The following is a 23,740-nucleotide window of genomic DNA, read 5'->3' on the forward strand; positions in this document are numbered from 1 at the left end:
TTCCTTCTACCAAGAGGGTCCTCTCCTGTACCAGACTCACTTCCCACCCCCCAACACACCCGCCCAGGTCCTCTGGGTTCTGTGAGGCCAGAGTTCACACGGGGGCTCCCACGATCGCCCTGGGGCCCTTGCCTACCGCCCGGGCCAGCCTGGCAGCGGGTAGTGATGTACACTAGGGGTGGGGCTGGGCTGGGGCGATGAGGTTCAGGTGCGGCATGCGCTGGAGGCTGGGGGTCTGGCTGCTGGATCTGCTGCTGGCTTTGGGCCTGGACAGCCTTCGGCTCCAGGGCTGGGGCCTGAGGCCACCTCTAGGGCTCTCAGAGCAGTCACTGCAGCCAGCCCCTGACCCAGGCCAGGCCCCAGACTATCCAGGGCTCTGAGGCGACGCCCCCGAAACTGCATATCTGTGGACCCCCAGGAGCTGCTGCCCCTGTCAGATGGCATGAGGGACTTGGGAGGAGAGGGGGTCAGGTTGTAGCCCAGGGTCCTGGAAGGCTCTGGAAAAGAAGGAAAAAGACGGCATGTCAGACAAGGGCCCCCAAGGAGTCACTTGGGGTGGTCACCATGGGCAGGGCTGCAGTGTCCACTGTGGCTCCTCCCCTTAGCCCTTCACCCCCCCGCCAAGGCAGCACCCCACTGCCCCACTTCCTGTGCTCCCCAGGGAAGCTGTGGCCCCTCGGCCCTGTGACCTCTGACCTTTGCTTGAGCTGGACCCACCTCTGGGGAAGTCTGGGCTCTAGCTCTGGGTCACTGGGTCCCGTCCCCTAGGGCATGCTCACAGGCTGGTGGCCCTGGGGCAGTTCCCAAACCTCCCCTACAGAGCGAGGCCCTGGCACCTACCTGAGGGCAGGCTGGGTAGGTGTGTCCGTGGTCACCCAGAGCCCGCCCGGCCCCGGACTGTAGTAGGAGGCCCTGGCACCCCTTTGTCCCTCACTGCCTGTCACCCCTCCAGCCACTCCTCCTGGCTGCCTGCCTGCTCCCCCTCCACCTTTCCACCCCTCCTGGCTGTCTCATGGCCCACCTTCCCCAGCCCCTCCCCGCAAGCCGCAGCCAGCACAGGAAGTGCAGAGCTTTGACCTGCCCTATCCCTGCTCCACCCTGGCTTCCTTGATGCGCACCCGCCCCCAGTGCCACGCCACCCCGGAGGGTCACTGGGCCAATCTTGCAGCCTACATTCTGTGGCCCCTGCTTACAATGCCCCCTCCCCGGGTTTGCCCACCCAGCTGTTCTCTCAGTCGGTTCAGACCCTTCCTCCAGGAAGCCTCCCTGGGGCCTGCTGGGTGAGGGGTCTCTCTGCCTTAAGGCCCTGCATTTGCTCCTTTCAGCCATGGTCACTCTGAAGCCAGTGTCCCTGAGGGAGGGCCTCGCCTGGCTTAATTCTGTGTCCCGAGCCCAGCACAGGCCCTGTCTGCAGAGGAAGGGCAGTCCCCCCCCCCCCGCCTTGGTCTCCTGCCCATCTGGTGGCCTTGCTCCCTTGGCTGGCCTTGTGCCAGGCTCCCCTCAGGACTTCTGGTGGGCCTGCCCTGCTTGCTGGTCCTGGCCCCTCACTGCGCCCACCCCTGGGCCACTTGCTCTTTCATCCAGGACCCCTCCAGCCTCTGCTCACACTGCCCTCCGGAGGGCCTTCTCTCTCTCTCTCATCCAGCCCTGGTGGCCACATGGTCCCATGGGTTCAGGGGAGGGGGACTTGGGGTTGGAACCCCTTGGTCGTGAGGCCCCACCCCCCAGAGAGGACCTCCCCGTCCCACCCATCTCAGAGCCGCGGTCGCGCGGTACCTGGGGCCAGGCTCGGGGGACGGGGGCGAGTCGTGGGCCCAGCCTCGTCCTGCTCTTCCTCAGGGCCCCTCTGTGGGCCCCCAGGGGCGGCAGCCCCCTCCTCCCGGGACTCCAGGCACCTACTGGGTTGGGGACTGGGGTGCGGGGAAAGAGAGAGGCTGCAGCCCTGCGCCTCCTTTGGAGCCAATCCCCGATGAGTGTGGCTCGGGCTGGTGCCCCAGCCTTGGGCTCCCGTGACCAGCCCCTCCAGCCACCAGGAGGACCAGTGAGCACTCAGCCAAGGCAGGTCTCAGCCAGAAGGGACACACAGGGCGGCGGGGCCAGGCTGGGGGGCGGGGAGAACCCACCGCAGGCGCAGCTCCCTCAAGGCCGGAAGCCTGGCCGAGGCCAGGAGGTGGCGGCTGTCTGCAGGGTCAGGCCCTGGCGCGGAGGGCCGGGCGGCCAGGTCTTCGGGCCTGGGAGGCGGCAGCCTCTCTGGGTGCACCCCAGCCTGGGGAGGGACGGGCTGGTTCAGGGGCACGGCCTTCGGGGTGGTGCTGGGGCAGGCGCCCTCAGGCCGGGGCACGGCCTGCTGGGGGGAGCAGGCTGTACCTGGCACTGGTGCCGGCGCTCCTGCAGGCCTTTGGCGGGGTTTCCACAGAGGACCCGGCCGGCACCTGAAGAAGAGGGTGCGGCTGGGCCTAGTTCGGGGCTGAGGGGCTACAGGGCAGCTTCACGCCGAGGTGGGTCGCCTACCGTGGGTGAGGCTGCTGGCGTCGTCCTCTGGGGCTGGGCCCTGGGAAAGAAGGCCTGCAGGTAGGGGGCCCCCGGGGACCAGCAGGGAGCGGGGCCAGGGCCTGGGGGCCCTGCGCTGGGTCTCAGGTGAGCCTAGCTCGGGGCTGCGTCTCCAAACAGGGGATCCGTGGGGAGAACCTGCACAACAGTCAAAATCAGAGGTCATCAAGGCCCACGCCAGCCGGCCACCCAGGATTCCCCCAGCTGAACCCTGTCCACGGAGCAGGGCCCCCCACCACCCAGCATCCGTGTGCCCAAGGCCCAGCGCCACCAGGGGGCAGGTTTGGCCCTCCTTTCCCCCTGAGGATGGTTGGGGAGGCCCCCACCAGGACTGCTCACAGGGAGGGTGTCCTGGCCTGGGGGTGGGTGTGCAGGGCTCTGGGGACGGGGCAGGTGGGGGTGGGTGGGGGGGTTCGTGGCTGAGAAGGGACACGAGGCGGCTCTCCGGCTCTGAGAGACCTGTGGGCGGGGCCACGGGTGGGGGGGGTGGAGCCCTCTCCTGGGGCAGCCCCAGCCCGAGGGCCCTGGACAGCTTCCGTCTGTACCCAGCCCGGGGAGCAGGCTGTCCAGGACACTGCCCTCCTTGATGGCCTCCTTCACCACGAGCCAGTCATGGTCCAGCTTCCGGGAGGTCGGCAGGTGTGTGTGTGTGGCCGGCAACTCATCCAAGACCTGCAGCTGGGGGATGAGCTTCCTGACCTCTGCCCGGTAGTTGTAGCCCTGGGGCACCTGCGGTGGGGGTGGCAGGCCTGAGTCTGGTGGGCCCATCAGGCCAGCATTGCCCTGTAGCTGCTGCCCCCAGACCTGCTGGGGGGCAGTGCAGGGGAGCTGGGGGTCGGGGATGCCATCTCTCTCTGCCCAGGCGGCCAGGCCAGCCTGGGTCACTCTGGGACAGCAGGGACTGCAGGGACCCATGCATGATCTCACTCTCTGGGCTCACTGCCAGGGTCCAGGGGTGCCCTCTGGCCTGCGGAGCTGCCCTGAACTCAGAGCTCCGGCCCAGTGGGCGGCCGCTGTGCACAGGCACCACGAGTAGCCGGGCAGGCGTGTGAGCTCTGGGAGTGCACGGGCAGTGCGGGGGGGTGTGCAGCCGCGGGTGGCGTGCACAGACCCCCGGTTTACGAGCAGCGCTGCAGGGGGTGGGGCTGCCTCTGCACGGGGCCTGCATGGGTGTGTGTATGTGAGCGTGTGTGCTTGTGTACATGACTCTATGTGGAGACTGTACAGAACACGCGTGGTTCCCCATGGCGTGTGCACAGACTTCTTGGGGTGTACACGTGGCCCTTCAGAGTCTGGTCCTGGCCTAGGAGGACGAGCTGGCAGCCGCCGGGCCTCCAGCAACATGGGAATGAGCTCCTAGTGAAGAAGCCCCAGCAACAGGCGGGTGTGCCCTAGGCATGTGTCCCGGGATCCCCTGCGACCCGGCCGGAGTTCAGGTGGACAAAGCAGTGCCCGGGCCGAGAGGCTGGAGCTACAGAGCGCCTCCCCGCCCGGTGCCCACCTGGTGGGCGGGGCCGGGGCCGGGCCACAGGCATAGCGGGTTGCCCTCCAGGGTGAGCGTGGCCAGCCGCGGGCACAGCTGCAGGTAGCGCAGCTGCCCCGGGTCCTGCACACAGTTGCCCTCCAGGTCCAGCACCTCCAGCTGCTCAAGCAGGCACAGCGGGCTCAGGTCCGAGACGTCGTTGTAGGAAAGGTAGAGCTCCTGGGGGGCACGGGGGGGGCTCAGTCCGGGCCCCCCTCCCCCCGCACTCCCCGGAGCGCCGCAGACCCACCTTCAGGGCCGGGAAGGAGCCGATGCCATCCAGGTCAGCCAGGCCGCAGCGAGCCAGCCACAGCACCTGCAGGCGGCCCAGGGAGGTGCCCAGGTCCCTGCAGAGGGTAGGGTTGGCTGGTCAGTGCGGTCCTGGGGCGGAGGGTCATGTCTCAGTGGCTGTGAAGGCCCTGTGCCATGCCTCCTGCCCAGCCGCCACCCACATCTGGCTGTCTCCAGGTTCAGGGACAGCTGTGACTGGCTTGGGTGGCCTCCAGGCCGAGGAAGGGGCTCCAGAGCCCCCGGGCCCCTGTCTTCCCTCCTGGCTGCAGCCGCCTGTCTTGGGCACCTTATCCAACCCCTGCAGGGTCCGGGCCTGGCCGCGGGAGCTGCCCTCGTGCTAGACGGCCGCTGCCCGCTGTAGTGGGTATCCCCTGCCCAGCGGCGTCAGCCGGGGTGTCCTCCCTCCCTTTTTCCTCCCGGCCTTTTTTGTGGATGATTTCCCTGTGTCACAGCCCCTCCCCTTGCCCGCACCTGGGACTTGTTTGTGCCACCCTCCCTTGGCGGCCACTCCCCTGCCAGTGGGCAGGCCGGGGCTCTCCCATCTGCCCCCGACCTCAGTGGGCCCCACCTCTGCCCACGGGGTCCTCTTAGCCTGGGTGACCCTCGTCTCCTGTCCGGGCACCGGCCCACTGTTGCACATCCTTTCTGTCAGCTTCTGGGATATTCCCTTTTGTATTTTCTCTCCTCGCAGTCTCTGCTCTCATATCTGGAGCTCAGCCTCTCACGTGTGGTCTCTGAGAAGGAGCTTGTTCTCATCCCTTCTCTCTCCCATTTCCATCTCTTTGCCTTTCCTCTGCTTTCTGGGAGATTCCCTTCTCTTCCAACAATGCTGGTGACATTTTTTGTCAGCCCTCATACATTTAATTCCCAAGCGCCCTTCGTTGTTCTCTGATCTTATTTCATGGCATTCTGGTTTTTTTTTTTTTTTTTTTTTTTTTCTGGTACGTGGGCCTCTCACTGCTGTGGCCTCTCCCGTTGCGGAGCACAGGCTCCGGACGCGCAGGCTCAGCGGCCATGGCTCACGGGCCCAGCTGCTCCGCGGCATATGGGATCTTCCCAGACCGGGGCACGAACCCGTGTCCCCTGCATTGGCAGGCGGACTCTGAACCACTGCGCCACCAGGGAAGCCCTCTGTTTTGTTTTTGTTTTGAGGGTGCAAAGAAGCCACGTCTTCTTCCGTGTCTCTCAGAACATTCACTGAAGGTGCCTGGATGTTTTACTCCCCTCCTGGCATTGTCTGCTTCCTCTGGGGTCCTGTGGGTTTGTCCTGACTTTTCCCTTTCATGCTGGAGGTATTGCTATATTCCTAATTATACTACTACTAATAGCTTCTTGGGCATTCAGATTGGGAGTGAGGGTCTGAAATGCTGACTCACTGGAGACGCTGAGGTGAGGGGCTTCCCGGTGGTGATGAGGTGGCACACGTTGGTCCTTGCTGGCCTTCCTGCCCTCCCTGCTCCGGCTCCAGCAGCTCTGGTCTCCCCATGGTCCTGAACCGCACCTGCACTGTGGTGCCCCTGGTCTTGGCATCTGCTCTTCCTCCTGCTTTGGAGGCTCTGTCTGCTCCCCTGGTCCAAGTGAAGGCGCCTCCTCACCTCTGAGGTGTTCCTGGCCCGCCTCACCTTTCTGCGTCGCTGGGGCCCATCTTCCGGTTCACAAATTCCCCTTCGGTTACGTCTCATCCACCGATTAACCTGTATGTTGCGTTTTTTAAGTTTTGTTCTGTTACCGTAATCTCCACCTTTAGTTACAGAGAGTCCACGTTTCTCCCCAGTCTATTGCCTTCAATGCATTTTCAATCATCTTTTAATTGGCTGAAATTTGCGTCTCACGATTCCTTCAAGAGGGGCTAATCAAACTGTTTTCCTTAATCTCTTACTCATTCCAAAATGTTGGCTGGGTATGAAATTCTTGATTCATACCGTCTTTCTGCTGGGCTGTGTAGACATCATTCTACTGTCTTCTGGCTTTGAGTGTTTCTATGGAGAAGTCTGAGGAAAACGTCCTTTTTTTTCTCTTCTTAAAGGAAGACTTGATCTCTTTCCTTGGCTGCCCCCAATATGATCTGTGTCTTGAAGTCCAGGAACTTTATTAGGATACGTTTCAGGGTTGCCGATTCAGTTTCCGTCTTTTATTTCAATCTGTAGATGAAAGTTTTCTTTTATGTCTGACAAGTTTTCCTTATCCTTTAAACAACTGTTAGGTTCTATTGTTTCTCTTCACTTCTGTAAAGGTTACAATCCTGCACATGCCAAACCTCTGCTAGTTGCCCTCCAGGATTCTTTTATTTTCTTTTATTTTTTAAAATTATTTAATTTTTGGCTGCATTGGGTCTTTGTTGCTGCATGTGGGCTTTTCTCGAGTTGCGGTGAGTGGGCTTCTCATTGCAGTGAGTGGGCTTCTCATCGCGGTGGCTTCTCTTATTGCAGAGCACGGGCTCTAGGCGTGCAGACTTCAGTAGTCGCAGCACGTGGGCTCTGTAGTTGTGGCCCGCGGGCTCTAGAGCGCAGGCTCAGTAGTTGTGGCACACGGGCTTAGTTGCTCCGCAGCATGTGGGATCTTCCCGGACCAGGGCTGGAACCCATGTCCCCTGCATTGGCAGGCGGATTCTTAACCACTGCGCCACCAGAGAAGCCCTAGAAAGTTAGATCTTTAAATATATTTATCAAAAAACTGGAAGGAGTAGAACAATTAAGCTAAGCATTCAGCTCAAGGAGCCAGAAAAAGAACAACAGCAAATAACAAAAGGACATGAAGGAAAGATGTAATCAAGACTAGAACAGAACCAGTAATAACTAGAAAAAACATAGAGAAGATTAACAGAGCCCAGTGCTGGTTCTTTAAAAACTTAATAGACAATCCTCTGGCAGGACTGATCAAGGATGAACAGAGGGACAATGCAAATAAATGTATGGAACTTAAAAAGAGGAATAATTATGGCTATAGCAGCAATTTAAAACAACAAAAACCATTATGAACAAACTATATACCAACATTCTTGAAAACTAGACAAAGCTGGTGCCAAAAGAAAGAAAACTAGACTAATGACCACTAAAGAAATTACACAGTGATTAACACCCCTCGCCCCACCCCCGCCAAGTCCCCGGATCTGGATCAGTTTTAAAAATAAGATCTATCATGGAATAGACAATCTCTATCTTCCACAATAATTTCCTGTACAGGAAGTTTCAAAAAATTAAGCAGTTGAAGAGAACAATAAAAGGGAGGGCCCCGTCTGAGTCAGTCCTTGATTCCAGGACCAGAGAAGTACAAACTGGGGCATTAAAGCACTATCACTCATGAAGACTGATGTGAAAATTGCAAAGCAAATATTATTTTAAGGTTACAGTGATTTAAAAATAACTCATCAAGTAGTGTTACTGCAGGAATGTAAGGATGAATTACCATCACAAAATCTGTCAGTGAAATCCAGTGCATAAATAGACTAAAGGAGAAATATCATTTTATGATCATGTCAATAGATGCAGAGGAACCCAGACACATACCCGTTAAGATCGGGAACAAACCAAGGATGCCTGCTACTGTCATTGCCGCTGTCTAACATCGTACTGGCTAGTAGATCCTGGCCAAAGCAATAAGACAAGAAAAAGGAGCAGGAGGATTTGAGTGAAAGATAGCACTCCCAACTTGCTGATAACATCACCATCAGTATGGAAACCCATCTGAATTAACAAATTACTTGAATTAATAGGACAGTTTGGCAATAATGTTAAATACAAAACAAAGGTACACTATTGCCAGAGGTAATAGACCCATTTATAAAAATCAATTGTTTTATTGATTTAAAAAATCTATTCTAGGAAATCCAAAAAAGAGGGCATATATGTATACATATAGCTGATTCACTTTGCTGTACAGTAGAAACTAACACAATATTGTAAAGCAACTATACTCCAATAAAAGTTAATAAAATAAAAAATTTTTAAATCTATTCTAAATCAGAATAGTGTTTCTCTAAATTTGCAACAATCAAACAGAATACAGCAGAATCAGGCCCTCATCCATGATTATAAAAATACTATAAGTACGTGGGAATTAATTCAGTTCCGGTTTCAGGGAGCCCTGCCTTCAGAGGAGGCTGGTGTCCTGCCCTGTCCCAAGTGGCAGCAGGGTGCACAGGTGGGGGTCCTGGTTAGCCCACTCGAATCATAATTCCATTCCCTTGCTAGTGGTTGGTATAAGAGAGTGTATACATGATACAATTCTGGCCAAAGAAACACAGAAGAATGCTGGGAACCTTCTTGTTCTTACTGATGGACACAGGAAGGCACATTTCCTGTTATGGGATGAATTGCATCCTCCCCCCCCCCCCAAATTCATATGTTGGAGTCCTAACCTTCAGGACCTCAGAATGTGACCTGACGTGGAAACAGGGTCTCTGAAGATGTGATTGGTGGAGGTGAGGTGGGCCCTAATCCAATATGACTGGTGTCCTTACAAAAAGGGGGAATTTGGATCTGGACACAGGGAGAAGAAGGCCACGTGAGCTGAAGGCAGAGATTGGGGTGATGAGTCTACAAGCCAAGGAACGTCAAAGGTGGCCAGCAAAGCCCCAGGAGCGAGGAGTGAGCTGGGTTCTCCCTCTGGCTCAGAAGGAGATACACCTTGATCTTGACTCGTGGCCTCCAGACCTGAGGGAGTCAGTTTCTGCTGTTCAAGACACCTGGTTCGTGGTGCTTTGTTCAGCAACCCTAGAAGACTAGCTACCACACTCCCTCGGCCCACCAACGTGGCTGCAGCAGCCCCAGGCATGGGGATGGGGGCCACATCCTGGGGGGCCACCAGCTGCGTGAGCCGCCACCGGGCTCCTTGTGTGCGCTCAGAGACAGGGATTCTCACCTGTTCTGTTCCCTGACATATCCTCTGTGCTTAGAACAGGGTTTGCCCCGTGGTCCTTAGGCACTTAAGGGATAAACAATTTCTCACTGCTCAGGCCGGTTGGCTGCAGGTTTCTGTAACTTGCAGCTGAAAGCGTTCTAACCTATAGACTTTACAGAAGAAGTTTAAAGACTCTATTAAAAACATTAAAGCACACATGAATGGAGAGCTATACCATATTCATGGATGTATATAACATAAAAATTAACCCAAATGAGCATGTTCCTTTTTAAAATTCCAAAACAAAACAAAACAAAATCCTGAAAGATAAGGGTGTGTGAAACCCAGCAAACTGATCGTAAAACTCAAATGCAAGAATAAGTGCTCAGGAATAGCTAGGTCAGTTTGGAAAAAGGAAAACTACGATGAGGGTAACAGATGTTACAGATTAACACAAAGGCGCACCAATGAAGACTGTGATGACGGAGAGCTCCTCACTCCGCCAGCGTGTCCGCGTGGGCCTGGGGTAGACGATGCTGGGAAAACCAACTCACCAGGTGGTGCTAAACAGAACTGGGTCCCCATCTCATATCAGGAGTGGAAGCAACCTCACAGATAAGTAGGATTAAAGACCCCAAAATGAAAAGTGAGACCATAAGTGAATAGAAGAAAAAGTAGAATATCTCCAAGACCTTGGGGTGCAGACAAACCTCCTAAAAAACACCCACTATACCAGCCAGAACTGATGGGCTGGAACAAATCAAAATGAGGGGTTTCTGTTTAAGTGAAAGCCACCATGGTCTGAGATCACGGGAGGAGGAAGGGTGGAGAGTCTTCAGGGGACACACACACGATTAAGTTGTAGTGAGAACTGTCCCTTCAATCATTTTAATGATCTCCAAGTTAGTTGTTGAGTTTCAGAGATTGTTACTGTGGTTTCCCCACACAGTGGTCCTGGTGAAGGATGCTCTTGTCAGATGCTGGCTGGCCTGGAAACCAGCCCCATCTGTCCTCACGTCAGTGACACTTTCAGGGGCTGAATTCTCTCTCAGCTTCGGATGAAGTGACAGCCATCACATGAAAATTACTTTCCAGTCCTCATAACGCTGCCTGACGTTTTAATGTCTTGACTCTCTCTGTCATCAGCTAAGCTGTAATACTACTTCATTGCACTGTCATATTGAATTAGCTTCCTTTTACAAATATTTGTTTACTGTCACTCCGTGGAGATTTGCAAACAACATTTGGCCAAGTTTCAGGATTCGCTAACAGACAACTTAAAGATTCCTTACAGTTTTCACTGTCGTTATCAAGGAACAGAACACATGTTTTATATGAATAATGATTTAATTTTTTCTTGGAATTGATTTTTTTTTGAAATCAAATATTTTGTTTTGTTACAAATGGTAACAAATACTTAATTTTAACCTTCCACTTCTCTTTGTAGTTTCCATCCTTTATATGTTTTCTGTATATTTTATTGTTCTTTGAGCTAATTTGTAAGCCTTAATAATGAAGGAGTAAATATGATTTTTTTTGTCTTTGTTAACGTGAAGTATTGACGTGTCTGTCAGAATATTGCTGAACCACGTATAGGTACTAAAGGCAATTCTGAGAACCTGCTTTCCAGACCCTTCCTTGCAGGCCCAGGAGCCATGCAGGAGCCGTGGAAGCTGGCATCCGCCTGCTTCTCCCTACCTACGGGGGCCACGCGGCCTCTGATCTTCTTTGCTTCCACTTCTAGGCTTTCAGGTGTTTTTCAAATTCTTTTTGATGTTTATTTGACAAACAGCAGTACAAATAGGAAAAACCGTGCAAGGCTGCTTAATGAATACCTTTATCATCTCCTCTGGAAATGACTGGATACTTACAGCCCATTTAAAACATCAGGAGAACTTTCTAGAATTGGGACTGGCCTCCCACTGCCCCAAGACGGCTGTCTGGCCGCATAAAACCAGCAGGGCTGGGCTTCCCTTGTGGGGCAGTGGTTAGGAATCTGCCTGCCAATGCAGGGGACGCAGATTCGAGCTCTGGTCCGGGCGATTCCCACATGCCGTGGAGCAACTAAGCCCGTGTGCCACAACTGCTGAGCTTGAGCTCTAGAGCCTGTGAGCCACAACTACTGAAGCCCACGCGCCTACAGCTCGTGCTCCGCAACACAAGAAGCCACCGCAACGAGAAGCCCATGCATCGCAACGAAGAGTGGCCCCCGCTTGCCACAACTAGAGAAAGCCCGCGCACGGCAACGAAGACCCAACGCTGCCAAAAATAAATAAATTTATAAAAACAAACAAACAAAAAAAATCCCAGCAGGGTTTTCCTGACACCCATTTTGTTCAAACACCCAATAAACTCTGATATTACCTCAGCTTTGTTCTTTCCAGCCCGATGAAGTAAGCAAAAACCTTAATCTGTCCTGATTTTTGCATTTTGTCTTTTAAGCTATTAAGATGCTGTTGTGTTTCACGTGGGGCCTGAGGTCCGGCTGGGCAGTAGCGGCCATGCTCCTCTGCTCGTCTTGCTGCGCTGATGGGGGCCGGCTCAACCCCCAGCTACGGCCCCACCAGCACGGGGACACAGCCCTGGGCTGTGGTGAGGGGTGGGGGGATGCCCCAAATCCAGAAGCTGGTCGGTGATGAGCCGCCCAGGCTCGTGGGTTGGGGGTCCTCTGCCAAAGGTCAGTGGGCGCCTTCTGGGCACCACAGGGAGGTCCCTGGAGACCTCGTCAGCCACAAAACCTGGTGTGACCAGCCTGACCCTGACTGCAGGCTCCGGGTGGCTGGCGTCACCCTCAGCGGGGCCTCCAGCTGACCAGGGGTGGGCGACGTGACCAGGGGTGGGCGTTAGGGCCGGGAGCTGGAGATAGTGGGATGCTCAGGACCCCACCCAGGCCGGCAGCACGCCCTCCCCCGTGACCACCGCGGGGGGTGGACACTCACCTCAGGGAGCCCAGGCAGCTGCCATTCAGCTTCAGCTGGCTGAGGTTGGGCAGGTGCAGCCCTGTGGGGCCACAGGAAGAGAGGTCAGCGCAGGCCCTGCTGCCCTTTGCACCTTCAGAGGCGTCAGTGCCCTTCGGCCCCTGCCGCCCGACAGCTGCTCTGAGGCCCAGGGGCACCTTGGGGCCACATGCTGACGTCTGAGGCCCGGTGTGAATGACACAGGCCAGCAGGGGAGGGTGCAGGAGGCACCCCGTGGGGGCAGAGGCACACAGAAGGCCACGGGGCCACGGGACTCTGCGGGGTCTTGCCCCCAGGCCGCCTCCCACGGGGAACTGCAGGCATGGCCAGACCACACACTGGGCTCCAGAGCACAGCCCCACCAGCCAGTGTCCCGTGCTCCCAGGGCCCCGGGAGAGGGTTATCAGTCCCTGGAGAGTGGGGTGCAGGGCAGGTCTGTGGGTGCAGTGGTCCAAAGACCAGATCCTGGTGGGCAGGGCCTGAGCAGGCCGAGCCTTCAAGCACGGCCTGGCCATGACAGTGGAGGGTGTGCATGGGGAGGGGCTCTCACCAAAGTTCCCCAGGCTGTTCTCATGGGTGTTGACACACAGCTCCAGCACGCTCACCAATCGGAGGTCATCCACCTGGGCCAGGGCCTGCTGCAGGGGTCGGTGGGGAGTCAGCCCTGAGAGTTGGACAGAAGTCACACACACCCCGCCCCGCCCCCCAGTGAAACTCCTGCTTTTGGCTGCAAGCCTGGAGCAGGGGGCAGGCGTTTCCCTGCCTCCCCCATGTTGACTGTGGCCACGACTGGCTCCAGCTGGACGATAAGTGTGATGTGACAGGAGTGGAGATTGTGATCCTGTGTGGCTGGTGGGGCCGTTGCCAGAGAAGGGTGTGACCTGAGGTGTGCTGGTGTCCTAACGAGACCCATGGAACAGACCCAGTGCAGCTTGGGGCCGGGAGCCCAGCTCTGCTCAGCGTGGCCGAGCCCCAGCCTCCTTCAAACCCATGGACGGTACACCTGCACTGTAAGCTGATGAGTTTGGGGGTTGCTTGTTACGTAGCATCACTATAGCAATAGCTGACTCATACAAAACTTGGGATCTAGGTGCAGCTCCAATAGCTACCATAACAAAAATGATGAAACGATGTGACACTGGATGGGAACTGGTGGGGGGCGTGTGACGTGAGTGTTACTGAAGCTGGAAAGATGGAGACCCAGGTCATGTGACAATGGAATTTTTGGTAAAAGGGTCTCCTGTAGTAACCTGGATGGCAGAAGACGCACACAATGAACCTGTGATGGGGGTGGAGAGGTGCCAGGCAACTGTGGGCAGAGTGAGCTGGCCACAGTTCACTGCATTTGATGAGGTTTTACACAAGGCAGAGTTCAGAGCTGGTGGAGAGAGCCCAGGGGTCCTGGAACTCGTGGCTTGGAAAATAAAATGGCTTCTCAGCTCAAACCAGTAAAAGAAAAAATGAAGAAGGGCTTGGAGTTAGGATGACTCAGTAAGACTCAGCCTCAGGGAGAAACCAGTTGCCACATGCTGACTACATGCGAGAGGGTCTGGGAGGACAGAGGCCTGAGACCCCCGGTTCCAGTGACCGAGGGAAATGCTTCAGCAGCCATGCTTTGGCATGGTGGGCACCGGACTCAAATATGTTAGGAAGCAAGGGTGGTCCTGGGGTGCTTGGGCCACGCTCACACAGGCAGGCTCTCTCCCCAGCCAGGAGCTGGGTGGGGGAGGGGGAGGTCCCAGGGTGGACCGAGTAACTCTGATCAAGGCGTGTCCCCAGCACCCAGCCCATGCAGCAGCGGGGGCCGGTGGCCTGACGTGACGGGTCCACGCTGGACCAGGACCCTGGGTACTGTGGGCGCTGCAGGCCTGGCTGGAGGGCGGACACACAGGGGCTGCTGGGGGGTGTGGGGAGGGGGCCGGCGGGAGTGTCCTGTCCACCTGCAGTGACCAGACCTCATGGACCCTTCTCCGAGTTGGTCAGGAAAGTGCGTGGGGACCTCAGGCAGCCAGGCTTCCTTCTGTCGAGTGTTGGTGGGTGCGTCACCCCAGGGTCTCCGAGGGTCCCTCACCTGGGTGCAAGTGTTTGTGCGGGCTGGAGGGGTGCTGGGGAGCGCCTGGCCCTTAGCGTGGCCAATGACGGGTGAGAGCAATGGCCAGAAAGGGAAGGGGTCCGGTCACCAGGAGGTGCAGGGCTGCTCTCTGGGGTCACTGGGCAGGAACCTGCAGGCGAGAGGGCTCTGCAGAACCTGCTGGGTCCCAGTGTGGGGGTGGGAAGCAGCTGCCACCGCACCCCAGGTTTGGGAGAGAGGCTTCAACAACTGCGCCAGATGCGGTCAGTGGGACCCCAGGATGCCCCGCCCTGCAGATGGCCTGCTCCCTCCTCTGCTCGTGGCTCCCTGTCTGTGCGCCACGCGCTTGGATGAGCTGTCACCCTGTTTCCCACGGGAATGAGGGGCCTTCTCTCTGGTTCACGGAGGGGTCCCTGGAGCCCAGCGCACGGTAGGGGCTCAGCAAATCTGAGGCTGGGCCTGGCTCGGGCCCTTCTGCGGCCTGAGAGCCTGGGGGACGTCTGTGTCACCAAGCACCTGGGGTCGGCCCAAGGGTGGAGCAGGCGCAGGGGCCCCAGCGAGCCGAGGGCATCTGTCAGCCATGCGGGCCCTTGCAGCCGAGCCCAGCCCCCCCGCACTCACCAGTCGGGCAGGTGACAGGTGCTCCTCTGGCAGCCGCCCGCTGTGGCTGCCGCCTCGGCTGCCCGGGGCCTTGCTCTTGGGGCGGGGCTTGTGCCGGCTCTGCCAGCTCAGCGCCCGCACTTGGACACTGGCTATGCTTGGCCAAGGCCCATGGGCTCTGTCCCAGGCCTGGTCCATTCACATCCAACCTGCTGGGTGTAGGCAGAGGGCAAAGCTGATCAGCCTCTGCTCTTCCTCTGATCCACAGCCCAGCCGAGACCCCGTGCAGCCCTTGATGTATGCACGCACACAACAAGCCCCCGGAGCCCACCTCTGGCCCGGAGAAGGCTGTAATGGTGAAGCCCCAGCCTGCCCGGGGGCCTTGCCGTCTCCTCCCTCAGCCTGGGCTCACACCCCTGGCCTGGGCAGGCCACCCTCCCTGTGCTTCTGCCCGTCCTTCAGGGTCCACGTGGGGTGCCAGCTCCGGCCTGCCCTCTGAGGCCCCATGTAGGCCGGGGAGGGGGGCTGCCTCGAGGTCCCATTCGCCCATTTGCTGCTGTAACCAGCAGCAAGCCTCTGCCTCAGGCCTTGTGCTGTGTGTCCTTCTCCACCTGATGGTCTCCGACCCTGGGGGGCTCAGGACCAGGGTCTCAGGCACTCCCCCCCTACCCCTGAGCCCATTGAGACCCCCTCACCTGGAGGCAGCTGCTTTTTCCCACCGTGGGTCAAACATCTAGGCAAGAGGGCAGCATGTGGTCCCAGGCGGCACCTGCGGGAGAGACAGTCAGGTTGGCCTCCTGGCCAGGTCACCATGCTCGAGGGACCTGGGACAGGCTGGGCCAAGGCCACAGGGCCCAGAAGTGAGCAGATGCCAGCCTGGGCGCTGGCCCTTAGGTCCTCTCAACCATCCTGATGGGGCACCTGGCCCGGCTGACTGGAAAGACAGCCATATGGGTGACCGACGCTAGGGTGCCTCTGGGTCCATCCAATGCAAATGCTTGGTCTTCAAATCCCCACTTCCCTCCATCCCCAACTTTACCCTCTCCAAAAGGGGTCCCCGGCCTGTTGCTCTGGACCATCCCCTGTGGGCTGGCCTCCCAGGCACCCTGTCCCTCTTGGGCGTTACCCCCAGGCCCACAGGAGGTGGTCCACCTGCACCAGGCTCACCTGGCATTGCTCGTTAAAGACACAGATGCCTGTGCCTGGCCCCAGACCCTGGAATCATTTCTGAGGGTAGAGCCAGAAGTCTGTATGGAAATCCTGGCTTCTTCCCTCCACCTTGGATCGGGGCCTCGCCAACCCCTACCCCTGTGCTCCCTCCCGACCTTCCTGGACTTACTACCTGATAAGACCGACCCCCTTCTACAGCCCTCAGTTCAGTTGAGCGAGTGCCTTGCCTGAGACAGCAAGTGAGCTCTGTGTGGGCAGGACACTCACCTGCCATGTCCAGTGTGCAGAACAGGGGCTCAAGAATATCCCCCCCAAAATCAGTGAATGTGGCAGATGCAGTTTCTGGCCACTGTTCTTGTCTGTCACCGCCTGTGGATGGTCAAGATTCATCCTCCCCGGGGCGGGGGTGATCAGCTAGCCTTTGACAGAGAGGGTGGGAGGGAGTGCTGGGCCTTGGGACAAGCTGCCCGGGCTCCACGTGCCCTTGTCTGGAAAGTGACCACACACCAAGGACCCAAGGAGGTGAAGGCCATGCAGGGGAGCCTCACGAAGAGCCTCACGGAATTTCTGGCCAGGATTTCTTTCCGAAAGTTCCTCTGCTGCCTGCCTTTCTCCAGCTGGTGAACGGCCCTAAGCCTCAAAGGAGGACCCCAGCACCAGGCCCCCTAGGAAGATGCTGCCCCCACCTTCCCCAGGGCTGCTAGCCTTGGGCTCTGGGAAAGGGATGGTCTGGCCAGACTGTGGCCTGGGATGCCAGTGGGCCACCCTCTTCCCTTTGTGCCTGAGAACAGCTGACCTGAGGTCCTGCCCATGACTAGGCCCAGAGTATGGGTCCAGATTAGCCAAAGGTCTTGGGGTCCAAGGAGCAGGGCCTGGGTTGGAGGCTGAGGTTCCCATTGAGATACTATCCCTTCACATCTACTCACTGGCCTGGACCCGTCCACACTGTTCATGGCCCTGATCCCATCCTGCCCTGCCACTCCGTGAGCCCCCGAAGTTGGAAATGTGGTGGCCTTTCTCTCTCCACCGCCCAGACTAACACCAGCTCCTGGCCGGGCTCATCACCTCTCTGGGTCCCCTCCACCTGCTATCCCTTCTGAGGGTAGGGCCTCTCCCCTCCTAGGTCCCCATCATGGAAACTCCCAGAGTGGGTCCCTAGGCAGGGCTTGGGGTCCCTCCTGTCCCGGTGACCACGAGACCCTTAGCAGGGCCAGGGGTTGTGGGATGGGTCCCCAGGGGACCAGATCTGACAATTGGGGCATCACTGGGACCTCACTGTCTTTCTGCTCCATCCCCGGCCTCAGTTTCCCCCCCGACACGGGAGGAGACAGCGAGGCCTGCGGCCCCGGACCCAAAGGCGCGCTCGGCTCTCACCTGAGGGGTCGTCCCCGGTGCCCCAGCCTCGGGGTCTTGGTCCCGGGCGCCCTCCTTCGCCAGGCGCTCTCTTCGACTTGGGGTTGTTCTTCCGGCCGCGGGGTTGAGGGGCCTGGGCGCCAAGGCAACGGGGGCGGGGCCTTCTCTGAATCTGCAAATATTCATGAGCCGCGGGAATCTTCCAGCTCCGCGAGGCCGAGCCACGCCCCCTAGCAACGGTTGCTAGGGCCGGAGGGAGGGCGGGCGGGGCGGCGGCCAACCAGGTTGGGAGGTTCGCGCGTGTCCCGCCCCGCACGCGCGGGAGCGCCCCCGGGGCCGGTAGGGCAGCTGGGGAGGTGAGACGCGGTCGAGACGGCGGGGCGCAGGCAGGCCAGGTGTCGGCTTCCGCAAAGGTGGTCTGGGGTGGAGACTCGCGCCCACCTTTCTCAGGTGGTAGGCGCCCGTGTCGGGTCGTCCCTGAGGCCAAGGCCCTGCGGGATTTAAAGGAAGCGCTTTGGGAAAGGACCCTCAGAAGACGAGGGAAATGCAGACCTGGACTCCTGGAGGGGAGTCCAGAGTGTCCGCGCCGGCGAGAGGCGCCGTCACCCATTTTCACTTATCCGCCTTTACTTCGCGTCTACGCGCGTCAGGCGCGAGCCGGGCTTCGTCGTGGCCGCGGCGCAGTGCGCGGGACGGCCAACCGGACACAGCCACGGCACGTGGGGTCGGCGCCGTGCCTGGGGCGGGGGCGGCCCCCCCCCAGGGGCCCGCCGAGGTCAAGGCTTGCAGTGGGGTGAGCTCCTGGGGAATAGCACGGAGCCGGCACGGGAGGGGGCCGAACGGCGCGGAACGGGTAGGAATGGAAGGGTGAGCAGAGGGGGAGGTTTGGCCTTACGTGTAATGCACCATTCTTTCTTATAAACAAGGAGAATGTGTTTATGCGTTACTTTGAAATTTTTTAAATGTTAAATCATGTACTTCTGAGAATCTCTAAAGGAGATACAATGTGCATATTTATGCTTGGGGTGGGGGAGTCTTCAACCCCCTATGGCAGCTTTTGGGTTGGATTTCCTGGGTACCGTTTGGGCCTCAGGGTGAGCTCCTGCAGGGCTGGGCTCCGGGCTTTGGGGAAGCTGGGTGGACGGGTAGTCTGGCAGGGCCTGCCGAAGTTGGGGGAAGCTGGAGATCAGGGAGCGCGGGACAAGGGCCCTCTGCGGAGCTCGGGGCGGGGCTGCGCACTACGTAAGTGAAAAACAAGACCCCCCGCACTGGGTAAAAAGATTGAGCCGGACTCGCTGCTCTGCGGGCTCAGACGTCCCCGCCCAGCCGAGGCGCCCTGCGCCGCCTGGCCCTGGGCGCATGGCTGAGCCGCGCCCAAGGACCCCGCCGAACCTGCCAGGTGTCCTGGGAGCCGGGAGGAGCCCCTTCCGAAGCCACCTGCACCTGACCCGCGTCCCGGCAGCCCCTCCGCTTTTCCCCGGCCTCGGGTCCGGGGGAGTCTGCGGTGCTGACCCCGCGGGCTCCACCCTCCCTGAGGCTCAGCCCTCGGGCTGTCCCCTCCGCTCCGGAACCCCTACGGTGTGCTGCGCGGCACGGCGCAGGGACGGCCTAGGGGGGCGTGGGCACAGCTGTGCGCGCCGTGAAGGTGCCCAGGGGCCCGGCGCTGGGCTCCAAGAGCGGCGCAGGGGCTCGAGTCGGACATCGGCGACCCCGCCCCAGTCCACACCCGGCCGCGGACCCGCTTCGCCGCGGGGTCTCTCTCTCACTGCGAGTCCCGACTGTTCCCGGGAGAGTCCGGGCAGTTTCCGGAGAAGTTGTCTCCCCCGGACCCCGTCCCCAGCGGAGCCAACCCCTCAGGCCGGGGCCCATGAGGCCCAGCCGGGCGGGAACCGCCCTCCGCGCAGCTCCCGGAAGCCCCGCCCGGCCGAGGCCTCTGACGGGCGGGCCTCTCGGCCAACCGGGGTGGGGCAGAGCGGGGCCCGGTGCGCGCGGCCAATGGCAGGCTGTGCCGGGCTGACGGACGGGCGCGGGGCGGGGCGTGCGCGGCCCGGTCGGGTGTCCGCCGCCCGCAGCCCGAGCCGCACCCGCCGCGGACGGAGCCCATGCGCCGGGCGAGCCAAGTGCCCCGACCCCGGCCCCCGCCGCCGCCCCCGCCCCGGCCCCGGCCCCGGGGGCAGTCGTGCCAGTGAGCGGTGAGTGCGGCGGGGGCGGCGAGGGCCGGGCCGGGCGGGGGGCCTGCTGTCCTCGCAGGGCGCGCGGGGGCGCAGGTGAGCCGCGGGCGGCGGCGGGCGGGGCGCTGCGGCGGGGGTTGCGGGCGGCGGCTGGTCCGCTCTGCCTCACCCAGACCAACCCCTTCGGCTCCGTGTCCCGGGCCCTGTCTTCCGGGACCCCACAAGTGCACTGGGTGTCCCCGAGCGGAGGCCCGCCCGTGACCATGGCGCTAGGCGGGGTCTCCCACCCGCCGGAGACCCAAGGACCCCTGCGAAGAGCTCGGGCACCGGGCGGCCATCACATACACCAGACGAATCTGAGGTTTAGGAAGTCACAGCCCACTGTCCCCACAAGGGCATCCCTTCTTTAAGCGTCACAAATTGGGGGCACCCCAGCTAGGGGCCTTGGCCCCAAGCCTTTTTCCTTTCTCACCTGTCTCCTTATTTCCACACCTCCTTTGGGTCTTTTCCTGTGATCGGCTTCTGCTTCCTGGAGCCCTGGCCCCCTGCCCACCTCCTCACCTTCCTCATGCTCTCCAAAGTTCTTCTGGCAGTGGGGCCCCGTGGGTTTCCCTTTATTTTTCCTTTATGTGGATGTTTTCTTTGGAGCGTAGCCCGAACCTGCCAAGGCAGGGGTACTTTCTGTCTGCTTGTTATCGTGTGTCTGGAGCAGTACCTGGCATGCAGTAGGTGCTCAGTGAATACTTGTCAAATGCACCAGCATGCCCGGGGGTGGGGGAGCCTGGAGCCGGTTGTTGGCTGCCACCAGCCTGTCCGGGCACGCTGCTGTGTCCGCCACTGTGGCAAGGCCTGTTCTCATGGGGGCGCTGGTAACGTCAGCCCACGGCGCTTCCAGTTCAGGCTTCTTGCCTACCCAGCAGCTTCTAATTCGGGTGCATGCTTGGGAGACGCTCTCAGCTGTCAGCCCTGCCTCTGGGGGGCCGGCTCCCTGCTTCTCTCACACAGTCATTAAATGCAGCTGGAGGCAGGACCCCCCCCCAACCTCTGGGCTGGAGGTGCCACAGGTGAGCGGCTGGGCCATATTCTGGCTGCCGCCCCTGTTAACTGGATGTCCGGGCCCAGAGGGCAGGCTGGGCCTGGGCAGGCTGGCCCAGGCAGCTCAGCGGGCCTCCCCTGCGTGGTCTGGCCGTGCTGAGTGCCGCTTCCTCGGCAGGTGGGACAAGCGACCACTGCAGTGCCTTGTGCTGTGGTCCTTTGAGGAGCAATGACGGAGTATAAGCTCGTGGTGGTGGGCGCTGGAGGCGTGGGGAAGAGCGCCCTGACCATCCAGCTCATCCAGAACCACTTTGTGGATGAGTACGACCCCACCATAGAGGTGAGCTGGCCTGGCCCCTGTCCACAGCCTGGCTCCTGGCACGGGCTTGTCTTCTACCTGCTCTGCAGGAAGGGGTCTCTTCGTCGTAGGTCCTGGGGGGCACGAGAGGAGCGAGGGAGGGTCCGTCCCCGGAGGGCCTGCTGTCTCTAAGCAATGTCCTCCCCAGGACTCCTACCGGAAGCAAGTGGTCATCGATGGGGAGACGTGCCTGTTGGACATCCTGGACACGGCGGGCCAGGAGGAGTACAGCGCCATGCGGGACCAGTACATGCGCACCGGGGAGGGCTTCCTTTGTGTGTTTGCCATCAACAACGCCAAGTCCTTCGAGGACATCCACCAGTACAGGTGAGCTGCCCGCCAGCCCTCAGGGGCCTCCTGTCCTCCCTCAGGGGCCGCGGGCAGCCTGCCCGCCGGCTCACGCCTTCCCCCTTGCAGGGAGCAGATCAAACGGGTGAAGGACTCGGACGACGTGCCCATGGTGCTGGTGGGGAACAAGTGTGACCTGGCCGCGCGCACCGTGGAGTCTCGGCAGGCCCAGGACCTCGCCCGCAGCTACGGCATCCCCTACATCGAGACGTCGGCTAAGACGCGCCAGGTGAGCAGGCCCCCTGCCCCCGCAGCCAGCCAGGGCCCCGCCCCGCCCCGCCCGGGAGCCGCACTCACTGCCCCCTCTCCCTTGACGCAGGGCAGCCGCTCTGGCTCTGGCTCCAGCTCCGGGACCCTCTGGGACCCTCCGGGACCCCCGTGACCCAGCAGCCCCTCTCGCTGTAAGTCTCCCCGGATGGCAGGGCAGCGAGGGAGGCCAGGGCCCGGGTCTGGGCCGACACAGCTCCCGGGGGAGGTGGAGGTCCCCGGAGAGAGCTGCCCTGAGCCAGACCGGAGCGGTGACCCTGGGGCCCCCACCCCTGTGCCCCCAGATTGCCCCACGGGTCCTGGTCAGCCCCAGCCCCTCAGTGGGCTGCGGGGGAGCTGCTGAGGACGGGCCTCCACGGGGTGGCCCCTGGGGCCAGAGAGGAGCAGGGTCCAGCTCCCCGTGTGCGGGGTGGGGTGAAGGGGCTGGGGCTCTGCTCGAGGCCGAGGCAGTGGTCCCCCCCTGAGCTGGCCTCCTCTTCCCAGGGCGTGGAGGATGCCTTCTACACGCTGGTGCGCGAGATCCGACAGCACAAGGCGCGCAAGCTGAGCCCGCCTGACGAGGGCGGCCCTGGCTGCCTGAGCTGCAGGTGCCTGCTCTCCTGACAGCGGCGCGGGTGCGGGCTGTGGAGGTGCCGGATGAGACGCGGGCTGAGGATGCAGGGAAGGAAGGAGGTGCTGCCAGAGCCTGGCCAGCCCAGGTCGGTGGACAGAGTGACCGCGGGCCTCCCGGGACGCTTTGCACAGACTGTCGTGAACTGACGCCGGCGGCCCCCAGTTGTCACTCTCCTCCAGCCCCGTCCTGGCCCACTGGGCACAGGCTGAGTCGCAGTAAATTATTTCATGTCTTGACCCTGGCATTTGGCTGAGGTCGGGAGGCTGCGGTGCGAGTGACGCCCCAGGAGGCATGCGGGAACCTCAGCTTCGTGCATCCGGCAGCTTCTCTGCCTCTGGGGGCCCCGGGTGCGTCCTCCGGAGACCTCTGGGTGCTGTGAGAACCAGCCCGTCTACCACTTAGCACACGAAACTTTATTCACCTTTAACCGGCAAGAGGGGAAACTGAGACCAAAGACTGTCCCTTCCCTGGGAGGGAGGCCTTCGTAGGGAATGGCTGGGGGGCGGGGAGCTTCTTCAGACTCCCGGTGGGGTCGTATCTCCTGAGTTTTGGGGACCCTGGAAGGCAGTAACTGACTTCGGCAGAGGGAGGAACACAGCCTGTCGGGTCCAGTAGCACCCTCTGCTCTGCCCCGTGGGGACCACGTGGCTGCATGGGGTCCGGCGTTTCGCTGGCCCTGCCTCCTTATGTGTGTGAGGGTGGCCCGCTGGCCCCTGCCATCCCCTCGTTGGAGGTGACCTGTTGCTCCCAGGGCCACCTCAGGTCACCAAAGCGGCCTGTGGGGCCCATCCAGGCCCCAGGTGGCCACATCCAGCTCCGAGAGGGCTCACCTTGCCTTGGGCAGAACTCTGGACTGGCCAGGGCGGCCCCTTTAGTCATCATCCCAACTGTCGGGGTGCTCACAGCGCCCCTGCCTTCCCGGGGCCCAAATCAGGCCAGGCCAGGTGCTTCTGGGTCAGGGCCTTGTGCTGTGTGAGGGGGTCCTGTCCTCAAGGAAGGCCGGCGTGAAGAAGTAGGGCGTGTCATTGGCTTCCCAGGGCCTCGGGGTCACTGTGCTCACAGTCACCTTGTTCTCTGGAGGCCCCTGAATGTCCAGCTTCCTTGTGGACGCAGAGGTTGGGGGTTGTGGGGACGTGCGGGGCTTGCTCTTGGGGCACTGCCCCAGCTCCATCGCGGCCGTGCTGGTCACTGCCCCAGGAGGGGTGCTGGCTGCAGTTGCCCTGTGGGGTGTCGTGGGTCTGGAAGTGCCATCTTCAGTGGGCTGGGCAGAGCCAGTGGCTGGGACCTCAGTGGGTTTGCAGGGCCGTGCCTGTCGTGCGGCCCTGCGGGTGGCCCAGGCAGGTGTTGAAGGGGAGAGGACCCAGCATTCCGGCTCAAAGCCGTTGTCTGGGGGCCACTTGCCTGTGGCCTCGTGGTTCACTGAGAGGCTTGGGAGGGAGTTCCATCACTGTGGCTGCAGCCGATCCTGAGGACTGTCCTGGGCTGGGGACAGGCAGGCCAGACTCGGAGCCTCCGGGGTCCCCAGCGGGAGGCCTGCGGCCGTGGCCCCCTCGTGCCACTGCTCCTTGGCCTTCAGGATGGCCGGGCCGGGCGAG

General features: G+C 60.4%; 2 protein-coding genes across 3 annotated transcripts; one reads left to right on the plus strand and one right to left on the minus strand.

Moving 5' to 3' along the window:
• Positions 1-204: 204 nt before the first annotated feature.
• LRRC56 (leucine rich repeat containing 56) lies at positions 205-15,028 on the minus strand. The gene is made up of 11 exons (XM_065882504.1): positions 14,852-15,028; positions 12,710-12,797; positions 12,142-12,202; positions 4,323-4,419; positions 4,052-4,252; positions 3,096-3,279; positions 2,512-2,688; positions 2,368-2,432; positions 2,124-2,266; positions 1,777-1,910; positions 205-497 (listed from the first exon to the last, which is right to left on the minus strand). The coding sequence occupies exons 1-11, from the start codon at positions 15,026-15,028 to the stop codon at positions 205-207; spliced, it is 1,620 nt and encodes a 539-aa protein (XP_065738576.1).
• Positions 15,029-19,437: 4,409 nt separating this feature from the next.
• On the plus strand, positions 19,438-22,381 carry HRAS (HRas proto-oncogene, GTPase). Of its 2 annotated transcripts, XM_065883282.1 has the most exons (6): positions 19,438-19,545; positions 20,738-20,899; positions 21,066-21,244; positions 21,335-21,494; positions 21,585-21,666; positions 22,016-22,381. In XM_065883282.1, exons 2-5 carry the CDS (start codon positions 20,789-20,791, stop codon positions 21,645-21,647), a joined length of 513 nt encoding a protein of 170 aa, XP_065739354.1. In that variant the 5' UTR covers positions 19,438-19,545; positions 20,738-20,788; the 3' UTR covers positions 21,648-21,666; positions 22,016-22,381. The 2 variants fall into 2 exon arrangements, with proteins under 2 accessions (XP_065739354.1, XP_065739353.1); XM_065883281.1 differs by lacking the exon at positions 21,585-21,666.
• Positions 22,382-23,740: the final 1,359 nt, after the last annotated feature.

The sequence above is a fragment of the Phocoena phocoena genome, chromosome 8 (assembly GCF_963924675.1).
Source record: "Phocoena phocoena chromosome 8, mPhoPho1.1, whole genome shotgun sequence".
NCBI classification, from domain to species: domain Eukaryota; kingdom Metazoa; phylum Chordata; class Mammalia; order Artiodactyla; family Phocoenidae; genus Phocoena; species Phocoena phocoena.

Excerpts from the sequence above, each read along its gene's own strand:
- LRRC56 (XM_065882504.1), bottom strand. The coding sequence starts at position 15,028 with ATGGACCAGGCCTGGGACAGAGCCCATGGGCCTTGGCCAAGCATAGCC. Across the intron at positions 12,798-14,851 it reads ACCTGTCACCTGCCCGACTG|CAGGCCCTGGCCCAGGTGGA; the intron begins GTGAGTGCGGGG and ends CGACCCCTGCAG. Across the intron at positions 4,420-12,141 it reads AGCTGCCTGGGCTCCCTGAG|GGACCTGGGCACCTCCCTGG; the intron begins GTGAGTGTCCAC and ends TACCCTCTGCAG.
- HRAS (XM_065883281.1), top strand. The coding sequence starts at position 20,789 with ATGACGGAGTATAAGCTCGTGGTGGTGGGCGCTGGAGGCGTGGGGAAG. Across the intron at positions 20,900-21,065 it reads AGTACGACCCCACCATAGAG|GACTCCTACCGGAAGCAAGT; the intron begins GTGAGCTGGCCT and ends TGTCCTCCCCAG. Across the intron at positions 21,495-22,015 it reads CGTCGGCTAAGACGCGCCAG|GGCGTGGAGGATGCCTTCTA; the intron begins GTGAGCAGGCCC and ends TCCTCTTCCCAG.